The sequence below is a fragment of the Camelus bactrianus genome, chromosome 7 (genome assembly GCF_048773025.1).
Source record: "Camelus bactrianus isolate YW-2024 breed Bactrian camel chromosome 7, ASM4877302v1, whole genome shotgun sequence".
NCBI lineage: Eukaryota > Metazoa > Chordata > Mammalia > Artiodactyla > Camelidae > Camelus > Camelus bactrianus.
Genome location: NC_133545.1, coordinates 33,305,603 through 33,332,195, shown reverse-complemented (window position 1 = coordinate 33,332,195; position 26,593 = coordinate 33,305,603). Strand labels below are relative to the sequence as shown.

The 26,593-nt window shown below is 40.5% G+C and overlaps 1 protein-coding gene across 1 annotated transcript in view; it reads right to left on the bottom strand.

Moving 5' to 3' along the window:
- DOCK4 (dedicator of cytokinesis 4) overlaps positions 1-26,593 on the bottom strand; it is a 405,568-nt gene that overhangs the window by 95,255 nt on the left and 283,720 nt on the right. Inside the window, exons 21-25 of the mRNA XM_045511159.2 lie at positions 24,843-24,924; positions 23,620-23,790; positions 19,068-19,260; positions 7,891-8,018; positions 5,682-5,816 (exon numbers count right to left, since the gene is read on the bottom strand). Coding sequence (XP_045367115.2) covers positions 5,682-5,816; positions 7,891-8,018; positions 19,068-19,260; positions 23,620-23,790; positions 24,843-24,924 — 709 coding nt within the window. The remainder of the gene's footprint in view (positions 1-5,681; positions 5,817-7,890; positions 8,019-19,067; positions 19,261-23,619; positions 23,791-24,842; positions 24,925-26,593) is intronic.

The window sequence follows — 26,593 nt, the reverse complement described above, 5'->3', positions numbered from 1 at the left end:
TAGTTGAAGTGTGAACGAACGGCCATACATGCGTCTTTATAAAATCTGCTTCCCCGTACAATTAGATTTTTGAAAGGAATCAATTACAATGGTGCTATTTTTTTTCCAGCCAGATAGAGCATTTTAAAGTTTAAAGAACAGTTGGTAGAAGAACTAAAAGCACAATCCTTTCAGATATTAAAACAAGGTTACTGTTCTCTGAAATTATGACACAGTGGAAACAGGTCATCCTGTTTGTGTTACTGGGAGGCAGGGTGATAGCCGTGGTCCTTAGAGAGCTGAAACACTTCACCACCACACACTGTGGGAACGGCTTTACCCACAGCATTTTCGCTTATTGCAAGCACTTTTTCTATAAAGACTGACAAGTGCTCAGGGTAGGAGCACTGAGCCACATAAAGACTCCCTGTTCAGAGGGCAAGCCTGTTCTGACAGACAATGATGAAGAAATTAGGTCTTCAGTGCCCAGAGAGCTGACCCTGTCAATAAGCAGAGCATATTTCTCACCAAAAAATCAGTTGTAACAACAACAGTGCAAGTATTGCTTCTGTGATAATAATAATGTTATGGATCATGGTTGCTACCACAATTCCTAATGGCTAAAATGTACTGATACTGTTTAAATACTTTACAGATTTGATGAAATCCTCATGCTGACTTTGAGTAAGTACAATTATTTCCTTTATTTTAAAGACAAAGAAACAGAAGCTTAGAGATACAGGTTATTTGTTCAAGATCAGGCATAGTTAAATGGCAGGGAACTTTCAAACCAGGTCTGCCTGAGGATTCTCAAAAAATACATGAAAGCATAAAATCTAAGGTGTCAAATGATTTACATGAGTATTTACTTGCAAACTTCATTCCACATACCTTGAGAGAGTTCGGTTTTTCACACAGTAAGGGGCACAACATAGCCTGGTGAAAGGTTCTTTTATGTGATTTTCCTAAAATTTAGCACACTAGATGATCACCCCACCTGCCCTAACCCCAATCCATCCACAAACTTGACCCATTGCCTTCTCAGTTCTCTTAATTTGCACTGATTACTACACTGTGAAGGACTGTGGGCCATGCATGTCCCAGAGAAATCTGGCAGCCGATGGATACAAAGCGGTTTGATTTACATGTTTCTTTCACTGACTTCACAGCAGCATGTAAATCAGTGAAGTTAGAATGCTCCCTCACACCATGCATAAAAATAAACTCATAATGGCTTAAAGACAAATATAAGATAGGATATGATAAATCTACTAGAAGAAAACATAGGCAAAACATTCTCTGTCATAATCTTAGCAATGTTCTCCTAGGGCAGTCTACCCAGGCAATAGAAATAAAAGCAAAAATTAACAAATGGGACTTAATTAAAGTTATAAGCTTTTGCACAGCAAAGGAAACCATAAGTAAAACAAAATGACAACCTACAGAAAGGGAGAAAATATTTGCAAATGATGAGACTGACAAAGGTTTAATTTCCAGAATATATAAACAGCTCATACAACTTTATAACAACAACAACAACAACAAAAACAACCCAATCCAAAAATAGGCAAAAGACCTAAACAAGCAATTCTCCAATGAAGACATACAAATGGTCAATAGGCACATGACACAATGCTCCATATCACTAATTATGAGAGAAATGAAAATCTAAACTACAATGAGGTATCACCTTACACTAGTCAGAATGGCCATCATTCAAAAGTCCATGAACAATAAATGACGGAGAGGGTAAGGAGAAAAGGGAACCCTCCTGCCTGCACTGTTGGTGGGAATGTAGTCTGGTGCACCCATTATAGAAAACAGTATGGAGATTCCTCAAAAAACTAAAAATAGACTTAACATATGATCTAGCAATCCCACTGCTGGGCATATATCTAGAGGGAACCTTAATTCAAAAAGACGCATGCACCCTAATGTTCATAGCAGCACTATATACAATAGCCAAGACATGGAAGCAACCTAAATGTCTATCAACAGATGACTGAATAAAGAAGTTGTAGTATATTTATATAGTGGAATACTACTCAGCCATAAAAAGGAATAAAATAATGCCATTTGCAGCAACATAGATGTATCTAGAGATCATCATTCTAAGTGAAGTAAGCCAGAAAGAGAAAGAAAAATACCATATGGTATCACTCATATGTGGAATCAAAAAAGAAAAAAAGAGGACACTAATGAACCATCTACAAAACAGAAACAGACTTGCAGACATAGTAAACAATCTTATGGTTACCAGGGAAAAGGGGGTGGGAAGAGATAAGTTTGGGGTTTTGAGATTTGCAAATGTTAGCTACTATATATAAAGAGATTAAAAAAACAAATTTCTTCTGTATAGCATAGGGAGCTATATTCAATATCTTATAATAACCTATAATGGAAAAGAATATGAAAATAAATATATGTATGTATATGCATGACTGGGACAATGTGCTGTACACCAGAAACTGACACATTGTAACTGACTATACTTCAATTAAAAAAACAAACAAAAAAAGCAGTTTGTGTTTTAGCTTTTGACCTCAGGCAGTCTTTGACCACATGGAGAATCTGCTATGATTTTGTTTGCTAGGTCATTATAATTTTAGAACTATGTTTGAGTTACATTGCCAGGAAGCAGTTAAAATGTTACCATCAAAACCAAAATGAAGGAGACTTTCTTCTGCTTTTGAGAAGATGTAGTAGATACACTTTTCCCTATTTCTCCTGCCAAGTACCACTAAAATCCTTTCATTTTATATACAAAACAAACAAGATGACTTTGTAAGGTGGAAAGAAGAAAGCAGACGGCCTAGGGACCTTGAACCCCAGGAAGAACATGCTGTTGAGTTCTCTGGGTTTTCTTTTTGCCTCATACATCCCACCCTGGAACCGAAGGAGCTGGCCATCTTGAAACACCAAAAATGGCAACACAAATATTCCCAAAGAGCCTGCTCGCCTGGGCCAAAGGACCAGCAAAGGGGTGGTTTAACAAGACAAAACTTTTAGCAATCACTGCTCTACTCCAGCAGAACACCGCAAAAAATTTTGGCCTTTCCCACACCTGCAGAAGCCAAATGGGGAGCCCAGACTTTCAGGCTCACAAGGCTGTGATGTGGCAGCCCAGCATCTCTCTCCAGAGTGGTGTCAGAGAAAGCCAAATAGTGAGCAGGTACCTTCATGACCACTGGGCACTGTCAGTGAAGACAATGCCTGGACTTCTACCTCCCGCTGGCTATAATGAGCTGGCATCCTACCCATCCCCCTGGCAAGAGGTAACACATAAAGCTAGCTCAAACAGAAGATTTAAGTAAGATCCAGAGTCTTATAATACAAAAATGTCCAGATTTCAATTGAGAATCTCTCATCATACCAAAAACCAAGAGATCTCAAATTGAATAAAAAAAAGACAATGGATGTCAACACTGAGATGACAGAGATGTTAAAATTATCTGACACAGCTAATACAAAAATTAACTCAGAAAGATTCATGGACTTAAATGTAATATATAAACTGTAATACTTCTAGGGGAAAAAAAAACTAGGAGAGAACCTTCAGGATATAAGGCAAGACAAAAAGTTCTGAAACTTGACATCAAAAGCATGATCCATAAAAGGGAAAATTGCTGAACTGGACTCCATCAAAATTAAAAACTTTTGCTCTATGAAAGGAGGCTCTGTAAAAAGGATGAAAAAACAAGCTACAGACTGGGAGAAAATACTTGTAAACCACATATTCGATAAAGGACAAATGTCTAGAATCTATATCGAACTCTCAAAACTCAAGAGTTAAAAAGCAACCCAATTAGAAAATGGGAAAAAGACATATTCTACTGAAGGGGATACACAGATGGCAAGTAAGTATGTGAAAACACATTCAGCATCACTAGCAATTAGGGAAATGCAAATCAAAACCACAACAAGATATCACGACCTACCTATCAGAACATCCTCATCCCCTCCCCACCGCCAAAACTGACACCACCAAATGCTGACGAGGGTGTGTTGAGAAACGGGATCATTCATCATACACTGTGTGTATAAGAATGTAAACCGATACAGCCACTATGGAAAATGACTAGGCTGTTTCTTACAAAACTAAACATACAACTACCATATCCAGCAATCATACTCTTGGAATTTGTCTTAAGAGAATTGAAGACTTATGCTTACATAAAAATATGCACACAAATGTTTATAGTAGCCTTGTTAGTAATAGCCAAAATCCAGAAACAATTGAGGCAGCCTTCAATGGGGATGGTTAAACACACTGTGGTACATTCACACCATGAAAACTACTGAGCAAGAAAAAGGAACAAATTACATATACACACAATGACCTGGGTGAATCTCCAGAGGATTATGCTGAATTAAAAAAAAAAAGGCAACCCCAAAACACAAAAGGTTATGTACTGTATGATTCCACTTGCAAAACATTCTTGAAACAACACAATTACAGAAATGGAGAACAGATTTTGTGGCTGCCAGGGTAAGGAGGAAGTAGAGATGGGAGGGAAGTAAGTCTGGTTATGAAAGGGCACAATGGGGGATTTTGGAGGTGATGAAAACATTCTGTATCTTGACTGTATTAATGTCAGTATCCCAGTTGTGATACTGTACTGTATAGTTCTGTAAGATGTTACCATGCATAGCACTGTGTGAAAGGCACATGGGGTATCAGTATTCTTTTTCACAACTGCAAGTGACTCTACAATTAGCCCAAAATAAAAAGTTCGGAAAAACATGAGAAGACAGAACAAAAAAATTCAAAACCAAACCCCCAAACTTTCAAACCCATAATGAGCTCAAGCAGTATTAAGAAAAAAACAACATTTTGAGCATTTACTATGGACCAAGTAGTTACTAAATATACAAAGCCAAGCCAATGAGGTAGGTAGCATTTTACACGTGAAATTCCATCAGACCATGAGAAATTAACTGGGTGCTCTTCTTTTCTGTAAATGACACAGTACAGCTCTTACACATATTAGGAAGTTTTTTCATACTATATTTAACCTTAGTTTGTTAAAAAGAAAGAGTTTAATTTTATTTCCACATCCAGAGTTTGGCAGGAGGAATCAGGTGAATCTCAGCTCCGAAAGTAGAGAAAATAAAATTCAATAGAAGATGGCCATCCTTAAGTATTCAACCTTGGCAGGAGAGCCTGAGCGGACTTTTCATTTTTTAAGTAAAAACAAAAATTATTTTCATCAAAGGCTAAGCAAACATTCTTAAGACAGGGGTTCTGCAGTGCACTCTTTGTAAAAATGATGGCAAAATTAAGATCCTTACTGGTCACTGTGAAAAATTCAGAATTAGAACTCAGGACCCCAGTTGCTATTGCTCTGTTTCACTATTCTTACTTCCTCAAGCAATTCAATGGATGAAAAGAGAATGAAAAGTTATCAAGAGGACTGAGGATATAGTCATAGGCTAACTTAAATTGGGCAAAGTGAAAATAAATTGGACACATTGGCATTTCTGTGATTAAAAATATCTTAATCTGAGATTTTTTAACAAACATGCATCTTATTCTCATTCCTTGGTAAAATGAAGGTTAAACTCATGTACATGTGAAATGAACAGAGATCAGTCTCCCCAGGCCAGATTCCCCAGATCCTTCAGCAACCCACCCTAAAAGTGACGGAAACTTTAACAAGCACAACGATGCAGTTTCGTGTGCATTGGCTTTATGATCTTACAGTGACATCCTGGAACTGGAGCCGCATTGTGGAGCCGGACGGCTGTGGTGGACTGGTGATCTCCAGTATGGTTCTCAGCAGGATGTCCAGCAGGCTGGCCACTATCACATCTATTTCCTCCAACACAGATTTTTCCTTAAGAAAAAAAAAAATAACGTGTTCAGGAAATTGTGGCTTAACATGTACATTAATATTTCTTTAGTGAAAAGGGGGAAATATACATTTCTAAATATAGAATCCGAAAGTCAGAGAACTCAAAAGCTTGAAGGACCTGAACCTCCCCTAACTCACCTAAGTGAATGACCTTCTTTGATAGAAACCAAAGGCACGGAGAAGATAACAGCTTACCTGAGAGTATGCAACTTGACTGCACAATGGGTACCTGAGATACAAATAAAAATCTGACTAATTCAGAGCTCCAGCTATGCCACTAACACGGGGTGTGTCCCTGTGCAAGTCAGCGTGCCTTTCTGGGTCTGATTCTTCACTAACTGTCTGTCCCTCTTGGTTTCAACAGTCTATAATTTTTTGCTTTCAAATTGTGCTTATATTTACTCTTGTCGCTGAAGTTGCACAGGTTATCTTCCAAAGCTCTATTTTAAGTGCAAGTGACTATTCCTAGAAAAGTGATTTTTAAAAATTCCTACATGTAAATATTAGCAAACAGCACTCAGTCTAGGTGAATACTGTTAGTGACAGCCCGGACTTAATGTCAGTAGCTATGGTGGGACTGCTTTCCCAAAGCAAAATTAATATTATCTAAGCCCAAGGACCTAGAGAGAAACTCAAATTGCTCTGCACTGACTGTACGTAGTGGATTCAAGTTTTTTTATACCACACCACACGAAGGAGCACTATGATTACAAATGCTCTATGTACCAAGGAGATTGCCTTTGCAAAGAAAACTTTTAGAAAGTGTGAGCTTGAAAGAGCTTTTTGGCAAGGATTTTATGATAAACTTCCTTACATTTGCAAAAAAAAAACTACTAATGTTTTTCCCTCGGAGCAGTTTCTGCTCTGAATTCCTTACAAGTCTAAAAATTGACTGCAACCTCGAAACTGAAATAGGAGGAAAAAAAAACCCACCTCTACTACCACCTGGTGTTTTCAGTCTTCTGCAGTGAACTTTTTAACTTACTTTTTACTCTCAGCAGTTAGAGGCAGCAGAAACATTCTAGCTAGGCATGGCATAGCTACACTTTCTTGAACCGGGTGTGTAAAAAGCAATGGTCCTTCCCCAAGCAGGTCTCTCTTACTACACTTTTAGATCAAGAGCTTCTGGCCTTTTTCTCGCAAGGAGACTGGGGCCCTGTCTCCACCACTTCCAACAGGGGCCCACGCGAGCTGACTGCCGAGCTCTTCAGATGGTGATAATAAGCCAGAGAGACACAAAAGGGGAAGCGGTGGCACAGCAGTAATAGGGAGGCAGAGAAACAGGAGTCTCAGCACTCGCTGCCAAACCCTGCTTTGTGCAAACTGTTACAGGTGAGTGCACTGCTGCTTAGTAACAGGTGCAGGTTAACAGATCTGGAAGAGGGCATCCTTCCTGTGTGGATTTCACATCCAACCCCCGAGCCATGACCATGAATACTCCACATTGTCCCCACTTATAAGCAAGCATGTGATTTTTCTCTCTTGATATTGCATCCTCTAACGCAACTGCATTGCATCAAGAGTCAGGAACATCGCCCCTAATTCCCAAAGTCGTAACAACTGAGTGATTACTGTCAGGACGAGTAGTAGTTGTTGTGCAAGGTAGCCCAGGCTCCAGGGGCTCTCCTCTGCTTCCACTATCTCCACAGGGCTGGGCCCAAGGGTCGTGGTCAAGCTCTGACCATCATGATGCAGTCTTTCAGAGAATGGACCGTAAAAGACTGTCTTTGCAAGCAATAATTTATTCCTGCCACAGAGCATTCATCAAGATTAAAGACACATGTGGGAGGCTTTGAGATTTCTAATTTTCTCATTGGGTATTTGGTTCTTTCTTGTAATACAAGTTTAGGAAACCCAGGTTATTTGGGGTTATAGCCATCCCACAAGGTCAACAAAAATTCCCTTAGAAGAAGAGCAAAAAGTCCAACCCAGCTGGAAATAAAAGTGAAGAGTCTCAGAGGATGAGTCTTTGGTGTGGTTTCTTTGAAGACTGATAAAATTTCATCTCCAGAAGCCTTTTGATAGGAACTACATCTTATGACCTGTATTTACTTACTGAGCTATTCTTCTTGATGAGACAAAATACGTTGCTAAGGATACGCGCGCACATAATCAGGTGCTTCTGTTCTTGCAAGTGCATGTGGAGGTGATGTAACACGACAGGTAAGAGAATGTACCGGGAATCTGGAGGGAGAAGAAGCATTAGTGTCACATCTATGAGGCCCACGCAAGCCTCATGCAAATCCTTATCTACTCTTTCATCTAATTTTAATTGCTAAATTATTAACACATGTAGTTAGAAACGTTCTAGTTCTACAAGATTGATATTAAAAAACAGTAGTCCCATCCTCAACCCACGATTCCTGCACTCACGAGCCTTTGACTCTTTTATTGAAACAGGTTTTTTAAAACAATTGTTTATTTTACCTTCAAGTATGTAAATGGCATGCTTCTTTTGCTATTTCCACATTTTTTCATTAAGATAGCTCATCTACTGACTTCCTACTATGGTAGATGAGAATTTACATTTTTTTTACCCCCTTTTCTTCTCCTCAGCCTCTCAAGAGTTGTATCAATTTCTGGGAAAATTAACCTTTTTTGCATTCTGACATTCGGATGTCCATGACTGGATATTTGGTTGTTTTTTTTTTTTTTTTTTTTTTTCCTCTGAAAGCCTTCCGGAAATTATTCCAGGTAATTTAAAACTTCAGGATTACGTGCCTTGGCTCCTTAAATCTACAAGCTCAGGTCCTTCAGTTCTGGGAAATGCCTTGAATTATTTCTAGGATTATTTCCTTCCCACCATTTCTTATGTCTTCTGTCTGGAACTTTGACTACCTTTATACCATGAATCTCTTAAACTAGCTTCTACATTTCTTGAACAGTTTTTCACCTTTTGTCTAACTTTCTGGATGATTACATTACTTTATCTTCTAACCCTTCTATTCAGTTTTCTTACTGAGGCTATCATAGATTTAATCTCTGAGAGTCCTTCTTATTTCCAAGGCCAGTGTCATGGCTGTACCCCACGTGCAGTCACACAGGTCCCTGTGCCCAGAAAGGCCCCATGCTTGGTTTAATGCTGTGCTGCAGCCATTGTGAAATTCTTCATAATTTTCAAACAAGAGGTACTGTATTTCCATTATGCAGCCATTTCTCTTTATTTCTCTGAATGATCTATTCTTACAGCTTTCCATTCTTGTTTCATGGATATACTATCTTCTCTCTCGGAGGAAATAAGAGACAACTTTTTCATTTTTTTTCACCCTGAATTATCTTACTCTTTTAAGTTTTCTTTGTCTGTTTCTTCATTTTGGCCTCTGCCCTTCACATTAGAGATTTTCCTCCAGTATCTGGTGCTCTTTCATTGTCCATTCATCTTTACAAGTGAGGTACTAAAATGCTAACTGGGGGAAAAAAAATACCCGTGAGCCTATGCGAGCTTGTGGTCAGATGAGGATTCCCCAAAGGGAGGAGAGACATGCAGATTTTCATCAGGGGACCCCCAAATTTCAGAATCTGTGACGTCTGCTCTTGGGCTGGTCAGGTTCTCTATAGAGGAATCTGCCAAACTCCTCTGTGGGGAGCAGAACCTAGCATCTTTCAGTAATTTGAAATCAAGACAGAAAGGGGCTGGCAGGGCCCCTCTGTAATTGTGAGGCCCTATTTATAGTGTGGGCCTCATCCCCAAATGCAGCATTGTCTGAATCTTATGAATGCCTTTCTCTAGAGAGTGAACTTTCTCTAGAGAGTAAATTTCCCATGGACTGAGGCAGGGAGGGGTGGAATAGTAACTACTCCTTCCAAAGAATTTTTGACCAATGTCCTTACTTCTAGCACCCTTCATCTTCAGAGATACCTCACATTTTCAATTCCTGATCCTTTCTGATACATCCTGAGTCGCTGGCAATTCTGCGGCGTAAAGCGGTTTGTTTCTTGCTCTCCTCTTCCCCACCGCCATGTGCCTGTCTGTGTTTCAGCCTCCCCTCATCTGCCGTCAGACTTTATGAAACCTGTTTATGTCTTGTATGTTGTCATCTCCTCTCCCACTGTCCTAAACTTGTGAGGTTCTGCATTTAAAAAAAAAATTCCTTTACTGACCATAGATACAAAAACCCTTTTCAAAACTTTAGCGAATCAACTTCGGCAGTATATAAAATAAGCACTCCTCAGGACCAGATGAAGTTTACCCTAAAAGCAAGGTTAGTTTAACATCCAAAACTCATATTTGTATATGTTCATCAAGGAAGAAAGATAAATACAGTTGATTTCTTTTTATTCATGGTAGTTAATTTCTAAAGAGTCACTGGGAACAATGAAATAGCAACAACTGAAATATTTCTCTGAGGGGAAACATATATATGTACCTGGACACGTTGCACAAAGATTACACTCTGAAATCCTACAAACAACTCACCTAGGTAGAGATTCTATTTTCTTTATTTTATAAAACAGAAAACAAGGTTCAGAAATGTGAAGGGAGCTGCCTAAGGGAGCCCCGCTAACAGGGGCCAGAGCTGGGATTCAAACCTTCAGGGGGTCCCAGAGTGGGAGCTCCTGCACAGCCCTGCCCCCCTGCTGCCCCTACCCTCTGGTCATCTCTGCACAGGTGAGGATGAAGGCAGAGAATCACCTTGTTCGACCCCTGCTGGGAGTGTGTGCATCCTGCAACCCAAAGTTTTCACTGCTCTGTGCTTGTTCACAAATGAACGTGAAAGTGCCACAAGTATGGATTTGCGGCTTACATATAAGTTTTAGTGAGTCAATCTGTGAATAACGAATTTTGACCGTGCATGTGTCAGTCCTCCCTTAACTGGAAGTCTTATACGGATCCCCAACTTGTCATTAGTATTTGAACTGGTAAGGTGATAAGTCATCTAAATGTTGACTTATGCAGTATATATTTCCATCTTTTGAAAAAGTAAGTATGTTTCTTGTCCTGAGAGTTTATTTTTCAACAAGATGGCACGAGCACAAAACTACTGTCTACTATGGGTCCGTGCGGGCATATTATTTATGGGATGTGCTCACTTGCAAATGCCCCAGCCCTTGTCCTGCTCTGCTTGGTTTTCTAAAAGATGTCATCTGTGCAACAATTCAAATGGACTAATCTTGGTTTATAAAAACCCATGTGCCTTATAAAGAGTTTACATAGAGTATAATTCCACTTTACTCATTCAAGGGAAAATGGATAACCTAAATAATTCTCTATTTATTAAAGAAATTGAACTTGCTGTGAAGAGCCTGAAGGAAAATACCAGACCCAAATAGCTTCTATGAATTGTATGAAGCATTTATTAGAAGAAAGTGTATCAAGTCTACACAAATCCTTTCAGAAAAGAGAATGTTTATAGGGGCTATAACTAATTCATCTTATGAGGCCAGCATTATTTATACCAAAATTAGACAAAGACATCATAAGACAAGAAAACAGATTTGATATCTCTCATCAACATAGATGTAAAAATCCTTATAAAATTTTAGCAAAACACAAATACACACATACACAATGATTAAATAGGGTTTATCCTGGGAATGCAAGTTTGGTTTAACATTTGAAAGTCGATCTTATAGCAGCACTATTTACAATAGCCAAGACATGGAAACAACTTAAATGTCCATGGACAGATAACTCTAGAATTTACTCTAGAATTTATATACACACACACACATATATATAGATATACACATGTAATGGAATACTACTCAGCCACAAAAAGGAAAAACTAATGCCATTTGCAGCAACATGGATGGACCTGGAGATTGTCATTCTAAGTGAAGTAAGCCAGAAAGAGAAAGAGAAATGCCATATAGTATCACTTATATGTGGAATCTAAAAAAAAAAAAGTGACACAAATGAACTTAATTTCAAAACAGAAACGGACTCACAGACATAGGAAAAAAAACAAAACAAAACTTATGGTTACCAGTGGGGAAAGGGTGGGATGGAGGGATAAAACAAGAGCTCAGGATTTGCAGATACTAACTACTATATGTAACACAGGTAAACAACAAGGTCCTACTATATAGCACGGGGAACTGTATTCAATATCTTGTAATAGCCTATAATGAAAAAGAATATGAAAATGAATATATATGTAACTGAATCACTATTCTGTACACCATAAATTAATATAACATTGTAAACTGATTATCTTTCAATTAAAAAATAAAAGAAAAAGAAAAAAAGTTAATCAATGTAATTCACCATATTAGCAGTAAAAATTCAGCATCCATTAATGATAAAAGCTGCCAGGAAGATAATAATAGAAGGTAATTTCCTCAAATTGATAAAGGACATTAATGAAATGCCACCATTAGCTAACATTATAATAATAGTAAAAGAGTCAATGCTTCCTCCTTAAGATCAAAAATAAGGCAAGGATGGCCAGTTTCACCTATTCAGTTCAACATTGCACTGTATTTCTAGTCAGCATAATAAAGTATATCCATATGTAAATATCTATCTATATATAATATTCGGTATCCTAATAAAAATCCTAAGAAATACAAACAAGTATTCACAATTCGGAAAGTGCCTTTATCAGTGTTTGCCTGACTTCTCTTACTGTCTTCTTGATTTCTTTTAGGAGCAAGGTTGGGAGTCTCATATTTCTTTTAATGCCTGCCACCAGGCTGCCAACGCGAGGAGGTCTGGCCTTAGGCTCACCATCAAAACAAACCGCATAAGGCACAGGCATGTTTCACTTTAAGAAAACGAACACAGAGTATTAAAATCCAAACTGGTAAAATAATTCACTGCAGGCTTCCTTTAAACAGGAAACCTAACCAGGGAGCTTAAATACTTATTTATAAATCAATTATTTGACAAAAAGAAGCAAGAAAAAGAAACTAAAAGCTTCAATGACAGGGGTCAAGACCTAGTGATGTTTAATTAGAAAGGAAGATAAAGCTTATCTGATATGCTCCTGCAGCCAGTGGGATTTGATTTCTAAAAATTCAATTTGCAACCAACTGGTAAGAAAATCTCTACTGCAAAAAAGTAAGAAAAGTAGACAAGTAATTTGTATGTGGTGTCTGTCAAAGGAACTGTATGACCAGCCTGCAGATTTGCTGTTTTTCCATTTCCAGGGCAAAATCAGCCAATGCAAACGATAGAATAGAAAGGTGGGTGAACGCCAAACAAGCTGACTAGTTAAAATGCTAATTCTTACCTTTAAAAGAAAATACATGGACTCATCAAGTAGGAACCCCCCCAAAAAAAGAAAACCCACAGTTGAACAAACACTAACTTTCTATACCTTTAATAACAGAATCTGCTATGCAGGTTCTGTCCTTGAAAGAGTCAGTACACTCATATTCCGTATCTCAGATAGATCTCACCGTATTGTGTCTCGTTTACCTTTTGTTTTGCTGCGATATACACTTGAGCAGACAAAGCCAGCTCCCATTAGCAATTTCCAATGGCTGTGGGGCTAGGAAGGAGGAGGAGCAGCTAAGAAATGCTGATAAATTTCCTCCTTGAGGTTAATTTTGTGGAAGTCATCATCTTTGCCTCCTCTATCAACAAAGCTTTAGACCACAATCCTCACAGTCACCTGTCTACAAGGGCGTGAGGTCTGGGAGTCCTGGGTGGCCAGCCAAACTCTCCACAGACTGGCCCCAGCACGGGCTGGACATCAGCAGGGCACCCAAGCAGCTGCTCCGCGGCAGCCTCAGGATGGAGAGATGGTAAACCAGGTGGGCAGGGGTCAGCCTGTGGCACAGCTTTGTTGGGAGCAGAGCTGCTGGCTGCAGGGAAGCACCAGCATAACAAGTAAACCTGAAATCAGAGCTAGCTTAGGTCTCTGTGAGCAAAGCCACCAGGAATTGAACCGCCGATGTCATAGATAGCAACAAAGCCTGCAAACAAGCCCTTCTGACACTGGAGGACAGACAACACCCAGAGTGGAAAGGACCACAGATGATTCAGGGGCTACGTGCCATGCAGACAATGTCAGGATCATGGAGGAAAACAACAGTCCAGGCCAAGGATCATCTCTGTGTGTGGTTTACAAACGTCACCCGGTAGATTCAACATCCCCTGCTCCCCACACCATGCCTCCACCAGGGAGTATCCTCCCTAAAGCAAAATTCTAAGGAATGCAAAGTATCCATAAATGGGAAAGTGCCTTTATCTGTGTTTGCCTGACTTCTCTTAGTGTCTTCTTGATTTCTTTTGGGAATGACATTTGGAGTCCTCTGTTATTTTTTAATGCCTGCCAGTGGGCTACCAACATAAGGAGGTCTGGCTCTAGGGAAATTTCTTATTTTTTCGTCAACTGTGCTCTGCTCCAGGTCTGGGACTCCCATACCAAACACTGTTCTGTGGTCATATTCATGCTCATCTTTGGCTCAAAAGTTGCTTTAGCAACAGATTTCATTTTTAAATACACATCATTTATTCAATAGCTACTGCCGCTCCATCCTAATCCCTAGATGTGACTCAGTACACAGCATTCACAAAACATTTATCAAGCACTTACTATGCACCAGGCATTGCTATGGAATCTGTGGATAGAACTGTCATCAAGTTAAATAAAGCCCCTGCCCTCTAAGGCTTTCCTTCTGGGATGAGGGTGGGACACAGACACTAAACAACTAAAGGGCCAATTCTTTAGTGATTACAGATGTGTTAGGTTAGCCAAGAAGTAAAAAGCTGAAGAAGTATGAGGGTGATAATGGGGTGGGTGGGGCCGACAGGATGTCTCTTGAGAAAATGAGAGTTCAACAGAGCCCTGAAGGGTGAGTAGGGGTCCACTAGGTTCAGAAAGGAATGGAGGAAAGTGGGTTCCAAGCAGAGTGATTCTGATAATGCTGATAATTGCAAGCAGAGTAAGAGGGGGAAGGGCCCAAGCAGGTGGGCAGGGCCAGGTCACCAGGCCGGGAGTGCACCCTTAAACCAGAACAAAACAACTGGGATGTGAGTAAAGGAACTGGGAGTGATATCATCTGGTGTGAGTTCTTGAAAGGGAACTCTGGCTACACAGATGGACAGGAGAAAGGAGATAAGAGGAAAACGTATAGAAATAACCGAAGCAGTTCAGGCCAGGTGGCAGTCTGGATGGAGAAGTGGGAGCAGGGGTTGGGAGAAGTGGCCAGACATGAGAAAAACGCTGTGGACGCCAAAGAGCGGTCATGGCGATGGGCGACGACAGAGGGCAAAGGGAGAGCAGGGTTCAAGAACCACTATGAGGTTTCTAGGTGGATGGTGTTGAGGCATGAACAGCCTGAACTGTAATTTGCTACAATATTTCCAACGTAATACCTGGAGTGGGCCTTCTCACAATAAACTTCTGAATGAATGAAAGAGCTACACCCATGAGTTTTACTGGAAATGAGAGGCAACTGAAATGGACCTGACATTTCTGTCTTCATGCTTTAACACAGCTTAAGTGGGAAGCGAGTCGGAAGCATATTATATTATCACAGTCCGGTCTGCAGTGACTCACATGCTGGCACTCGCCCCAGCCCCTTGGGAGAAAGCAGTTACTTTGACTCAAACAGTAGCAGCTGCTTGTGGCATTGGAAATAGGAAACACATCCTGGTCCCACTCTCCATGCTCCAAAAATCTGTGCAAATGTGGATGAGTGACAGATGAGAAATGAAGAGATACGGGTTCACCCTTTCCCCAGGAATGCGCTTGCTCACGTCAATCAGTATCGAAAAGACAAGAAATAAGGTCAGAAAACAAAGTTAAAGTTGAATGTCAAGTAGCCCCAAATATGTATGTTTACCTTTATTTTCAAACACCACAAATAAAATTTAGGGTCAACTATGGTTTTGGTGATACATACTTTTCATCCTAAGTTCGATGTTCAGAGTGACATATTACCTAAAATTCCTAATTTTACCTTTGTCTCTTCTAGGGAAAGATGTGGAACTTATTTTCCAGAGAAGCCCCTTTCCAAGTACTTCTTTAAGAACCTGCACTTTAACATGCTTTTAACTAATACATATATGTTAAAAAATTTACATGTGCAAATCTTTTAATAAATGCCAAGACTAGAGACTGAACAACAGTGAAAAATGCAGAAACTTTGTGTTGCCATGCCGTGGGCCCCAAAGCAAAGCAGATGTGAAACCACAATCTTCCCAAGCCTGACCCTGCAGTCTTGGGAGACAACCCCGGCCCTCCCGCTGCCACTGCTCAGACTACCTTTCCGCTCCCCTCTCCATGCTTCTGCATCCTCCCGCCCCAACCTCTCTACTTCAAATCTACTCTTTCTGCCATTGCCAAAGCTGACTTCTCCAACATCATCTAGACCTTTTCCTGACCTTCAAAAAACAGAAAGAAGATAGAATTGTGGGGAGGAAGGGAAAAGTGAGTTGCTCAATTTTTGTATCTTAAATAAGTCTGCCTGAACCTCTGATGAGCTAGACATCAAATAGCAATCTACTTAGATTCCAAATCTGAGCTCAATCCTTCAGGTCTGGCCAGATGCCCTAGAGAAGACTCTCACCTTGCAGATGCGACTAAACGGATTGATTCAGTCCTGCCTGGCTATGGAATGGCTCCAGCCCCAAGGTGGCCCAGGGGCCCTTAACTCAATGTGGCTTGAACTTTCCTGTGACTTTTTTCATTCTCCTGTGGTGCTGATCTTAGTAGCTGTCCCTCTTTCTGTCTTCTGAATGGATTAATTTACAATCTGAGCTCAACTAGTAATATTCTACAGCTATGCTCCTTCCTGTGCATGTCTCCCCCACTTTTTTTGTCTTTGGTACTTGTGATGGTTAATTTTCTATGTCAACTTGACTGTGCCACAGGAGCCCAGATATTTGGTTAAACATTATCCTGGGTGTGTCTGGGTGAGTGTTTCTGGATCAGAATAATACATGATTCGGTAGACTAAGTAAAGCAGATTGCCCTTCCCAATGTGGGTGGGCCTCATCTAATCTGATGAAGCTCTGAAGAGAACAAAAGGGGAGGAAGGGAGAATTTACTCTCTGCCTGTCATTCAGCTGAGATGTCAGGCTCCTTCCTCCTGCCTTCAGATCTAGACTGGAATTTACACAATTGGCTCTCCTGGTTTTCAGGCCTTGGGACTCAGACTGGAACTACACCACCAGCTTTCTTGAGTCTCCATCTTGCCAACTGCATATCTTGGGATGTCTCAGCTTCCATGATCACATAAGCCAATTCCTCACAATAAATCTCTCTCTCTTTCCACACATACACACACTATTGGGTCTGCCTCTCTGGAGAACTCTAATATAGCATTCTTAGCACAAAGACAACTTTCAGAACTTTCTCTCTCAGGGGAAAGAGACTGTAACATCTACAGTCTTTTTCTCCAAAATGTTTTGGAATTTATTTTCTTCAAGCATGGGCCCACTGTTCTCTATACTGTTTTCTGGCTAATAGGAACCCTCAGAAAATGAGCTCACTTTCTCAGATCCTTCTCACTTCTCTATCACTAAACAGTTCACCTTTGCTGGTCAGAATTCAGCTGAGTAGCAATTATCTGTGCCATACTCAATGTTCTGAGAAATGGAACTGTCATTAAGGCAGTCAAGAATTACATATTTTGTCTTCAGTTGAATATGTATCCAGTTGATACCCTGTAATGTACTGATCCCTGCTTTATTTTGCCCTGTTCAAATTTATAATTTTAATCAAGAAAGTATCATTTGTATCTTCCATTTGGCCAAGATGCATGCAGCACTTCTGTGTTCTGTTTCTTTTATTTCCAATAAATTAATAAAATTCCTAGACTTCCAAGTGTTTCTGACCTTCTTATATGGAGCTGCGCCATTACATTGCTTTTGAATCTGTTTTACCATGTGTGGTAGGCAGCATAATGGACCCCCAGAGATGTCCACATGTTATGTTATGGTGAAAAACACTCTGCAGAAATGACTACGAATTAAGGATGCTGCGATGGGGATATTATCCTGGATTATCCAGGCGGGCCCACAGTAAACAAGGGGGTCCTCACAAGTGAAAGAGCAAGACTGTCTGCGTCAGAGAGAGATAAGGTGCTGCTACACTGCGGGCTTTAAAGCAATGCAGGGGGCCTCCAGAATCTGTAAAAGGTAGGGAAACACATGACCCCCAAGACACTCCACAACGGAATGCTACTTTGCCGATACCCTCGTTTTAGACACGTGAGCAGCATTTTGGACCTCTGACCTACAGAAATGAAACCTAAGAAATTTGATCTCCATTAATCCACTGAGTTTGTGGTAGTTTTTACAGCATCAACAGGAAACTAATAGGCCAAAACTACACTTAAAATACAAGTCTGATTTCACTGTATTTTGGTGATGCTATTCATTTATTTTTGCTTATGGTTCCTAGCAATTTTTTTACCCATTCTTTGTCATTTTGGAGAAATGAGACAAAACTGGGGCAGCCAAATTCCAAACTCCCTTAAAAAAAATCCTTGTAAGAAGTGTATGTGTGTACTTTTTTTTTCTTAAGTAGATGTCAAATGTGTTAGACTTAATCCTTGTACCAGTGGATGTCTGCTGGAGCCTCTTTTACTATGGTTCTCTGCACCTGTACCACTCCCTTAGTTACAGTTCTATATTGTCCCTCTTCTTTTTCCTCCAATTAGACAGGATCTGCTTATTTTTGCGAGATGTACCACGGCCCTTGTAGGTACACTCTCCTCTTAACCACCGTCCAAGGCATCCTAGCTGGTTCTTCAGCATCGTCTGTGGAGCCAACTCTTTGCACTGCATGTCGTCTTCTTTGCCTCCAACATATCATCTCTCAAATGGACAACACAAACGTGCCCCACCTCTCCCCCAAGCCCACAGTTTCTGACTTAGAATTTCAGAGTCACTAGAAACACTTTCCAGATTTTCCTAACACTACTGTTGAGTCCCATGTGATTTTAAATAGAGGGTAGTTTGAGCCTTGGAAGGCCGTCAGGGACGCTTGCTGTTTTTCTTGATGAAGATGGCCTCCTTCCAGATGTGTCCTGTCATTTATACACGATGGTCTATTTTCCTCAGTGGGTGAGTCACTCAACAGCAAGCTAATCCCATCCTGCTGGGGCACTGAGGGAAGCTGATCTTCTAACTAGTATCTGCACATGCTTCTAAGTGTTCCATTGACTGGGAGCTGTTTTGTTTCTCAAATGTTTATGCTCCCCATAATCATCCTCCACAAAGAGTGTCCCATGTCCTTTTTCCAATTGCTTCTTCAGACCTATAACTACAAGATGTAAATAATGGCTTTCGAGAGATACTGTTTCATCCAAGAGGCCCACCACCTCACTTACCTGGGTTGGTATAGAGCTGGCTTTCCACGGTCTTGCCAATACACTGCAGTTTAACGGCCTGCAGGGCGTCGTCCACGTGTACGATGGTGGGTAGACTGCCCAGGGTGTCCTGGACCAAGTTGGCCACTTCCCGGACATCAAAGAGCTTCAACAGCTCTGAGTACACAGCTGGGAAGGAGCTCAGAAATACAGCCTTAAAAAGATGAAATTTAAATCAATTCCCAGATATACTCTGAGAAATCAGCTCTAAAATGTCAGTGAGTTTAAGATTGTGACAAATATTTTTGAATGGTAGGAAAATGAATGTAAAATATTCCTGGCACCTAACACTAAGAAGGCTAAAAAGGCAAAACTTAGGGGAAAAAAATATACCAAAATAGAGCAATTTTTCAAGATAGGCAAAGGTGCAACACAGTAAAAACTGGGAAATTCTGGAAGACAACTGACATTAGCAAAATGATTGACAAAACTCCCACAAAATCAGCAGAATGCAGCATGATCAACTGGAAAGAATGTTCAACCAAGACCTACTGTAATTATTTATGTTTCATTCTTTCTGAAAAACTCATTTAAATCTCATTTACCTTTAAGAAACCAAACACATTAATTCCCTAAAGCACTCAATTTATGATTAAAGGAAAAACATAGGACATGAGAAGGCATCAAAAAACCTAGATTATATGCAGGACTAGTCTGGCTTCTAATCAACGCTGTGACCTTGCACAAGTCATTTTAACCCCCAAGGTTTCAGTTTCATCACCTGTAAGATGACAAGATCATTAGAACAACCCCTTAGGTTGCTTCAAGATCTACTGTAAACCCAGAACTGTGTGTACTGACTAAGAACAATATTCTTTATATAAAGAAACCTGACAGTTATTTTTCAAGGGGAAAAAAAAGATGCTAACATCAAATCCTGAGGGACATACTTTAAAACCTGGGCTAGGATTGTACATCAAAACAAACTCAGCCTTTTAAAATTCCATAAAAGGAGGTCAACAGAAGGAAAAGTCAGTCAGCCTCAACTATCTGATGGAGGAAGGAGGCACATGTTTCTAATACGCTGAGATTCAAGGGCTGACTGGCTTACCAATGAGATCTGACACCAGCGGAAAGTAGGTCAAGTCTACATGTGCTGATAATTCAAACACAGAATCAAATTCAAATTCATGGACTTTGGTATTTATCTATACAGCAGCATCAAAAATATCTAAAAGAGCCAAGATCTGTTTTTAATGCCAGAACCATCAGAATGCTTAAGGAGCTGGGGTCAAAAGCTATGGTTTCCCCTTGACTCTTAAACATAACAGACTTACTTGAATGCATTTAAAATTAATAACCTGATACTGCCTGGTAAAGACTACATTTATATAACCTTCATTTCACTCTGCAAAGAGCTGAGTCATACAGATAAAGTTTTAAAAAATTAAAATAAAATGAGTCCAGCTTTCTGATCACTAAAACATCACCAAACCTGATTTTCCTCAGGAATCCCTTACTTTACCCATTTATTCTTTATTTATACCTCTTTCCTTCAGAAAGGTATAGGATTGCGCCTGCACAGTAAGATACATTCATTACAAAGGGTAAAGGAACAAAGACCTTGTGATGAGGGCAGAAAGACAGCTGAGAAGGTATCTAAGCTAAAGATCTTTACTGCAAATAAAAATAATAACATACTTTTATTTTGACCTTCCTGGTAGCCAACACAAAGAGAGAAATAGCATTAACAGGAATTTGTGGCAGGGTCTTGGGCCTCAACTCCTTCCACCACTCCTCTTCTTTTCCTGGGGTTTCCAGGGTAGGAACCTACCTGTCCATGCATTGGCAAATCAAGACCCACTGTACACAGCTGAGTTAGCATTCAGTCCCGCCCAGGGCAGGGTTCTCAAGGACAGCCATTAGCGAGATAGGTGTCGGCCAGGAGGACTAAATGAACCACCTACTAGGACCAGGATGGCCAGATCTGCAGGGCAGCCGTCCACTGATCCAACCTGAAGGATTGCTGGGATGGCTGTTCTGCCATCAGGAGACATGGTTTGCCCTGAGTTGTAGCCCACAAGGAAAAAAGTGCAAAATGGAGGAAGGAAACTGGGTTTTTCCCTTTAAGACAAAAATGCAGACCAATGTATATCCTTGGCTCTGGACACAGTGGGCAGAGTTCTAAGATGATGTTTCCATGATTGGGGATGTTGCACATATAATGAAGATTACTAACCAGTTGATCTTAAAATATGGAGATTATCTAGATGGGTCTGACCTAATCACATGAGCCTTTAAATCAGAAGTTTACTCTGGCTCCCAGTGGGAGAAGTCATGAAGATTTGAAGCATGAGAAGGATTTGACATACCTTTACTGGTTTTGAGGATGGAGGGGCTACACACCAAGGAATGGCAGTGGCCTCTAGTTGGCTGAGAGTGCCCTGCTCCTCCCTTACCCTTGACCAACAAGGAAATGGGAATCTTAGTCACAATGAAACTGATTTCTGCCAAAAGCCTGACAGATCCTGAAAGTGAATTATTCCTGGAGCCTCCAGATAAGCCATCCAAGCCAACACCTTCATTTTGGCTATAGGAGACCCTAAGCCAAAAACCCAGCCAAGCCTGACCTACAGCAAATGAGTGGGTAGTATTTAAAGCCATATGGTCATTTGTTATGCAGCAACAGAAACCTAACACATTGCATCAGATTAGTGACACCTTCCTTCTGAGAAGAGAGAGCTATGAAGGTGTGAGGTCAAAAGGGGATTTGGAAAAAAAAAGTGGGGGGAGGGGCTTGGAATGGAAAGGTGTTTAGCATTCTCCTTCCTCCCAAAATATAGAGGGATAAAGTCCTCACTGCTTAATGATGAAAACTAATCACTTCATCATTTTATATGAATTTTCAATTAGCATCAAACTAAAAAAAATTATTACATCCAAATTGACAAGTATAGGATAGTGCACAAAATAATACAGAATGACTTCAGTAGAGTTTATGAAGATATTCAGAAACTTTACGACCACATTTTATGCATTATCTCTTGATAAAAAGGCAAGGGACATAAAAGAAGAATTAAATATGATTCTTTGAAGGTGCTAAAGTTGTTTTACTATCTTGATTGAGTAGCAGAACTTAGTCAAGAGCAGTGGAAGTCAATATATTAAACAAAGAAAAAGAGGCTGCTCTATACCGTGGCTGTACCTCAATGTCCCAGGTCATCTCAGGGTGACTACCAGGATTTGGTGGAAACATAACTAAGGTAAAAGAATAATTCTCTATCTTTAAAAAAGAAAAAAATCTCGAGTCCCTAGGAAGGCATCTCATTGAGAAACCAAGGCTTAAGGTTACTCTGAAGAGTAAGAGAATATTCTATAGATATCAGTTAGGTAAATTTTGTCCCTGTAACTGATAAAGATTTAAAAAGAAAAATCTCAAAAACTCCAATTTTCTACAGCTTTTGTGAAAGTAGTAAGCTCTTGAGAACTTTAATCTAAAGGAATTTATGGCTAGCCTGTTGGATTATCTGTTTCAAATATCCACAGCTGATAAGTAGGGTTTGGTGAGTGGGCAAGTTGACATTGAGACCTCTGGCAAGCTTCCTAAAGTGCAGTGATTGGACCATGGATAAGAGAGGCCAAAATGACATTAAAAGAGCTTGTATCCTTGCCCAGATGGAAGATCAGTCCACTTCTGCAAAGAAGAAAGGAATAAGAATAGTTCCAAACAGTCAGAAAAGCATGGCATTATTATTGGACGGTTGGTGCATTTCTCGTGTTTGCAGTTATATAAAATACCTTCCAAACGTCAAATGATACCAAATTATAACAATGCTCTTAGGGATCTAGTTTTATCTCCTAATTTTCCATTTGATATCCTATTTCTCAATGATGGTAAGTCTCTAGTCTCCAGGGGATGGTAGTAAAGAGGGTACTTCCCCATCTGACAGGTTTTCACCAAGTTATCAGAATTAAATGTGTACAGGAAGGATTAAGAAAGTGTAGAGAAAGATATTCAGAATTATTTCTTGGAACACATTCAAGGCCACGCAATTTGGAAAGTAGATAGATCCTGTTCTTAAACAAAACGTGTGGAGCTACTCCTGGTAATAGAACTCGGCAGCAGCCGCCTAGCACTGGTCATATAAGATCAGTCCCAGGATGATCAGGGTCAAGTTAAATAAGACAAAACAACATGCAGTTCAGCCGAGTCCAATATAATGAGTCTCAAGTTGGTGGAGACTGGCTCTCATGAGATTCCTCCCCCTAGCTGATGGTGACAGGGTGTCTAATCACAGTGATGTGTTCTAGAAACTGGAATGGAAGCTGATGCTAACCAAGAGGCTCTCTGTTCAGAGAAAGAACAGCCCGAGGAAAGGCACCCTAACTTTTGCCCTGCTGGTGCTCAGAAGCTGAGGGACTTTTTTTAAGTCTATTCAAAGTCGGTTAAGTGACAAACATTAACTGGAGCTGTGGAGTGCTGATGGAGAAAATATTCACTTACGCTGCTGTGTAAAAATAAATAAATTGGACTCATTTTTCTTCTATTCAGCAGAGATGAAAAAAAAATTACCTGTGATTGAGATAATGCTCCAGATCCTTTGCTCTCTTGTGAGAGAAAAAAACGGACTGACATGAGCAGCTCCTGAATGCAGCAGCGAAATTCCTCCTCGTTCTGTCCGCCGGTGGCAAGGGAAAACAGCCTCCGAGACTGAACTATATACTTAAAAATATATTCTTGGGCCTTAAAACAGAAATTTTAAACATTAGTTTCAAAGGAAACCACAGGTATTTATTTAACAATGACACAGCACAAAAACCATAGTACAACATTAGACTTTTAAATGATGGGTTTAAATCCTAAGGCCCCAGGAGATGTTTGAACAGTATTTCCCTATAGAGAAAGAGCCATTTTTCTCTGATGCCTAATGAGAGAACATGTATAATTTTTAAGTTCTACGTAATTCTCAAGAGGTATGAACATTAAATATTTTTGATCCTCAGATGATTTTTAATTTCATTAACAAAGAGACAGCAGTCTGTATTTCCAAAATTATTTTGCTTTGCTGGTAGATACTCTGGCCACTTGCATTTTACCTTCAGTCAGACCAAAATGACAAATTTATATTTAGCAAAGTGCTTGCTTTTAAAAATGTAGACTTGTTTACTTTTATCTGCTGACATCAAATAGAGTATGCTCAATTATAGGAATTAAAAGCCCACCAGGCCAGGGCTGTTACTGGACAGTCCTTTTAAGAATCTGTATTCTTTATGAACATCATTGCAGGTACAGTATTAGCATCTCCATATATATATTGAGCACCCAGGGCCCAGTGATCTCAGTGGTGTTAAATCATGAGGCCCAACCTCAGGCTTCCTCACTGTGATCCCTGCTAAGCCATCCTATTCTCTCTTAAATTTTTAGACAAATGATTCTCAGATGGTCTCTTTCGGGGTGGCAGAAACAAGAGGTAGGAACTTCTAAGCTTAACTGCCCCTCTGCAGTCTTCTCTTCTTCTCAACCTTTCCTCCTGCCAGTCCTAGACTTCACTTCAAGTGTTTGGAGCCCAGAGGCATCAGGATTCAATGCTAAGCAGGTTCCAGGAGGTGAGCCTGGCAAAGTCTCTTTCAAATTCCATCAGGTCCAGAGCAGCCATGAACTGATTAAGATCCTTGAATTGGAAAGTCAGTGATACATCACCAATTACTGTCTGTGTAGAGAAAGCTAGTGAGTTTGGGCATCACCACACAGCAGCACCGTCAGATTGTTTTGTGTTATCCACAACGTGTCATTACCTTCAACACCTCCTGGATGTGCTCTTGTCTCTCCGCTTCGGTTATCCTGTCCACATACCACTTGAGCACTTTGATGAGATCTCTAAAATACAGGGAGAAACGTGCAGAAGGTAGACTTGGTCTCATTCTCAATTAAATGCTAACAAATCACACGCTAATTTTTATCATGAGGAGCATTCTTTTCCAACATCTTTCTGTCCAACTGCCATCACAATAATTTTACAAAGTCTGCCCATCAACATCACTACCCCTTTTTGAAGCTGAAGAGAGAGAAATAGCACTTCCTCCCAGTGAGGTTCCTCTCAGTCTGGACACATTCCATTGGCCCTGCTGTCTGTGGCAGTGCTTCCGATGGGTGAACACAAATATCAGAGAAAAGGACTCTGGCCAAGAGTGTGCCTGAGGTATGACTGTCATTGTCAATCCTGTACGACTGTTAATTGGGATTCCTTCCCCAGTGATTATGTGGACAGCTGGACAAAATACTCTGCTGGAGGCAAAGGGGGGTGTGGGGAGGAATGAAGGTAACACCTCCCCACTTCAAATCACATCCCCATGGATTTATCAAAGCCAATTCTCCCACCTGTGGGAAGATCAAGCTTGCCGTCAAAGTGTGCCTGAGTCATTTCCAGAAAAACCAAGTTTTGTTTTTTTAAGTAATTTCCAGACAAGCTAAGTTTTATTGTTTTAAGAAACAAAAATTGAATTAACCTCCACCCCTAAAATTCTCAAGATTGCAGTCGTGTGACCTTTAACATTGGTCAGTTCTTGGTTTCTAGGAAACAAAGACATTTAAAAAATGCCCCTCCTTCCTCAGTCAGGGGAGAATACACGGATGTGCCAGTGGGGAGGTGGAGGATGACAGTCAGTGAGTTTCTGGCCATCCATCGCCCAAGAAGATCCCTCAGGCTGTATTTGTCTTATTAGGACTGATGAGACTTGCCTCTAGGCCAACCTGAAGTATTAGAAATTACACCCATATTTTCTAGCTTCCAGTGACAGTTTCAGTCCAAAGTGGTGACCCCTAACACTGGGACCCAGGCTGTTAGGCCGAGGGGCAAAGTTGGGCCAACATTTCAGAACTACCCCTGCAGTTCTGTTTCCCCCTCTGTAAAACTCGTGTTGGTGGAAGGTCAAGTCTAGCAAAAATTACTCCATTCATTTAAAGGTTGGAGGCATCAATCTTGGCATGCCATGGCAGGGAATACCCAAGGGAAGAGGATCAAACGCTTATCTGATTATTTACCACCTTTTATATAGCACGCGGATGGGGGAAAAGGGCACAATCTGATTCCACGCTCTCTTAACACACCCTGGGAACAGATGATCATGTACGTGCACAGAGGTGCTTCAAGCATAAGGTAAAAATGTTGGCGGAAAAGCAATGACAGTGCTGGAATGGGGAGACAACTTGGCGGTACATTTCAGGCTGTATTTAAGCACCGCCCCAAATCAGGAAGATGTCGGACGCTTAAGACAAGAGAGGGAAGTTGCTGCCTTCTGGCAACTATCAACCAGGCTGCAGGGAGGCAGGTTACTAGCTGAAGTGTGTCTTTATTCGTTCACTTTGAGCCTTGCTTGCATAATCTGAGCTGGAAGGAAGCACCAGCAGTTAAAAGGGCAGCTGGGAACAAAGGGTAGAGTCCAGTGACTGGACTGCTTGTAGCCACAGACCGTGTCTTTATGTGATCAGCACAAACTATGGTGCCTGGCAAGCAGTACGCACTCAGTAAATATCAACAGATGAATGA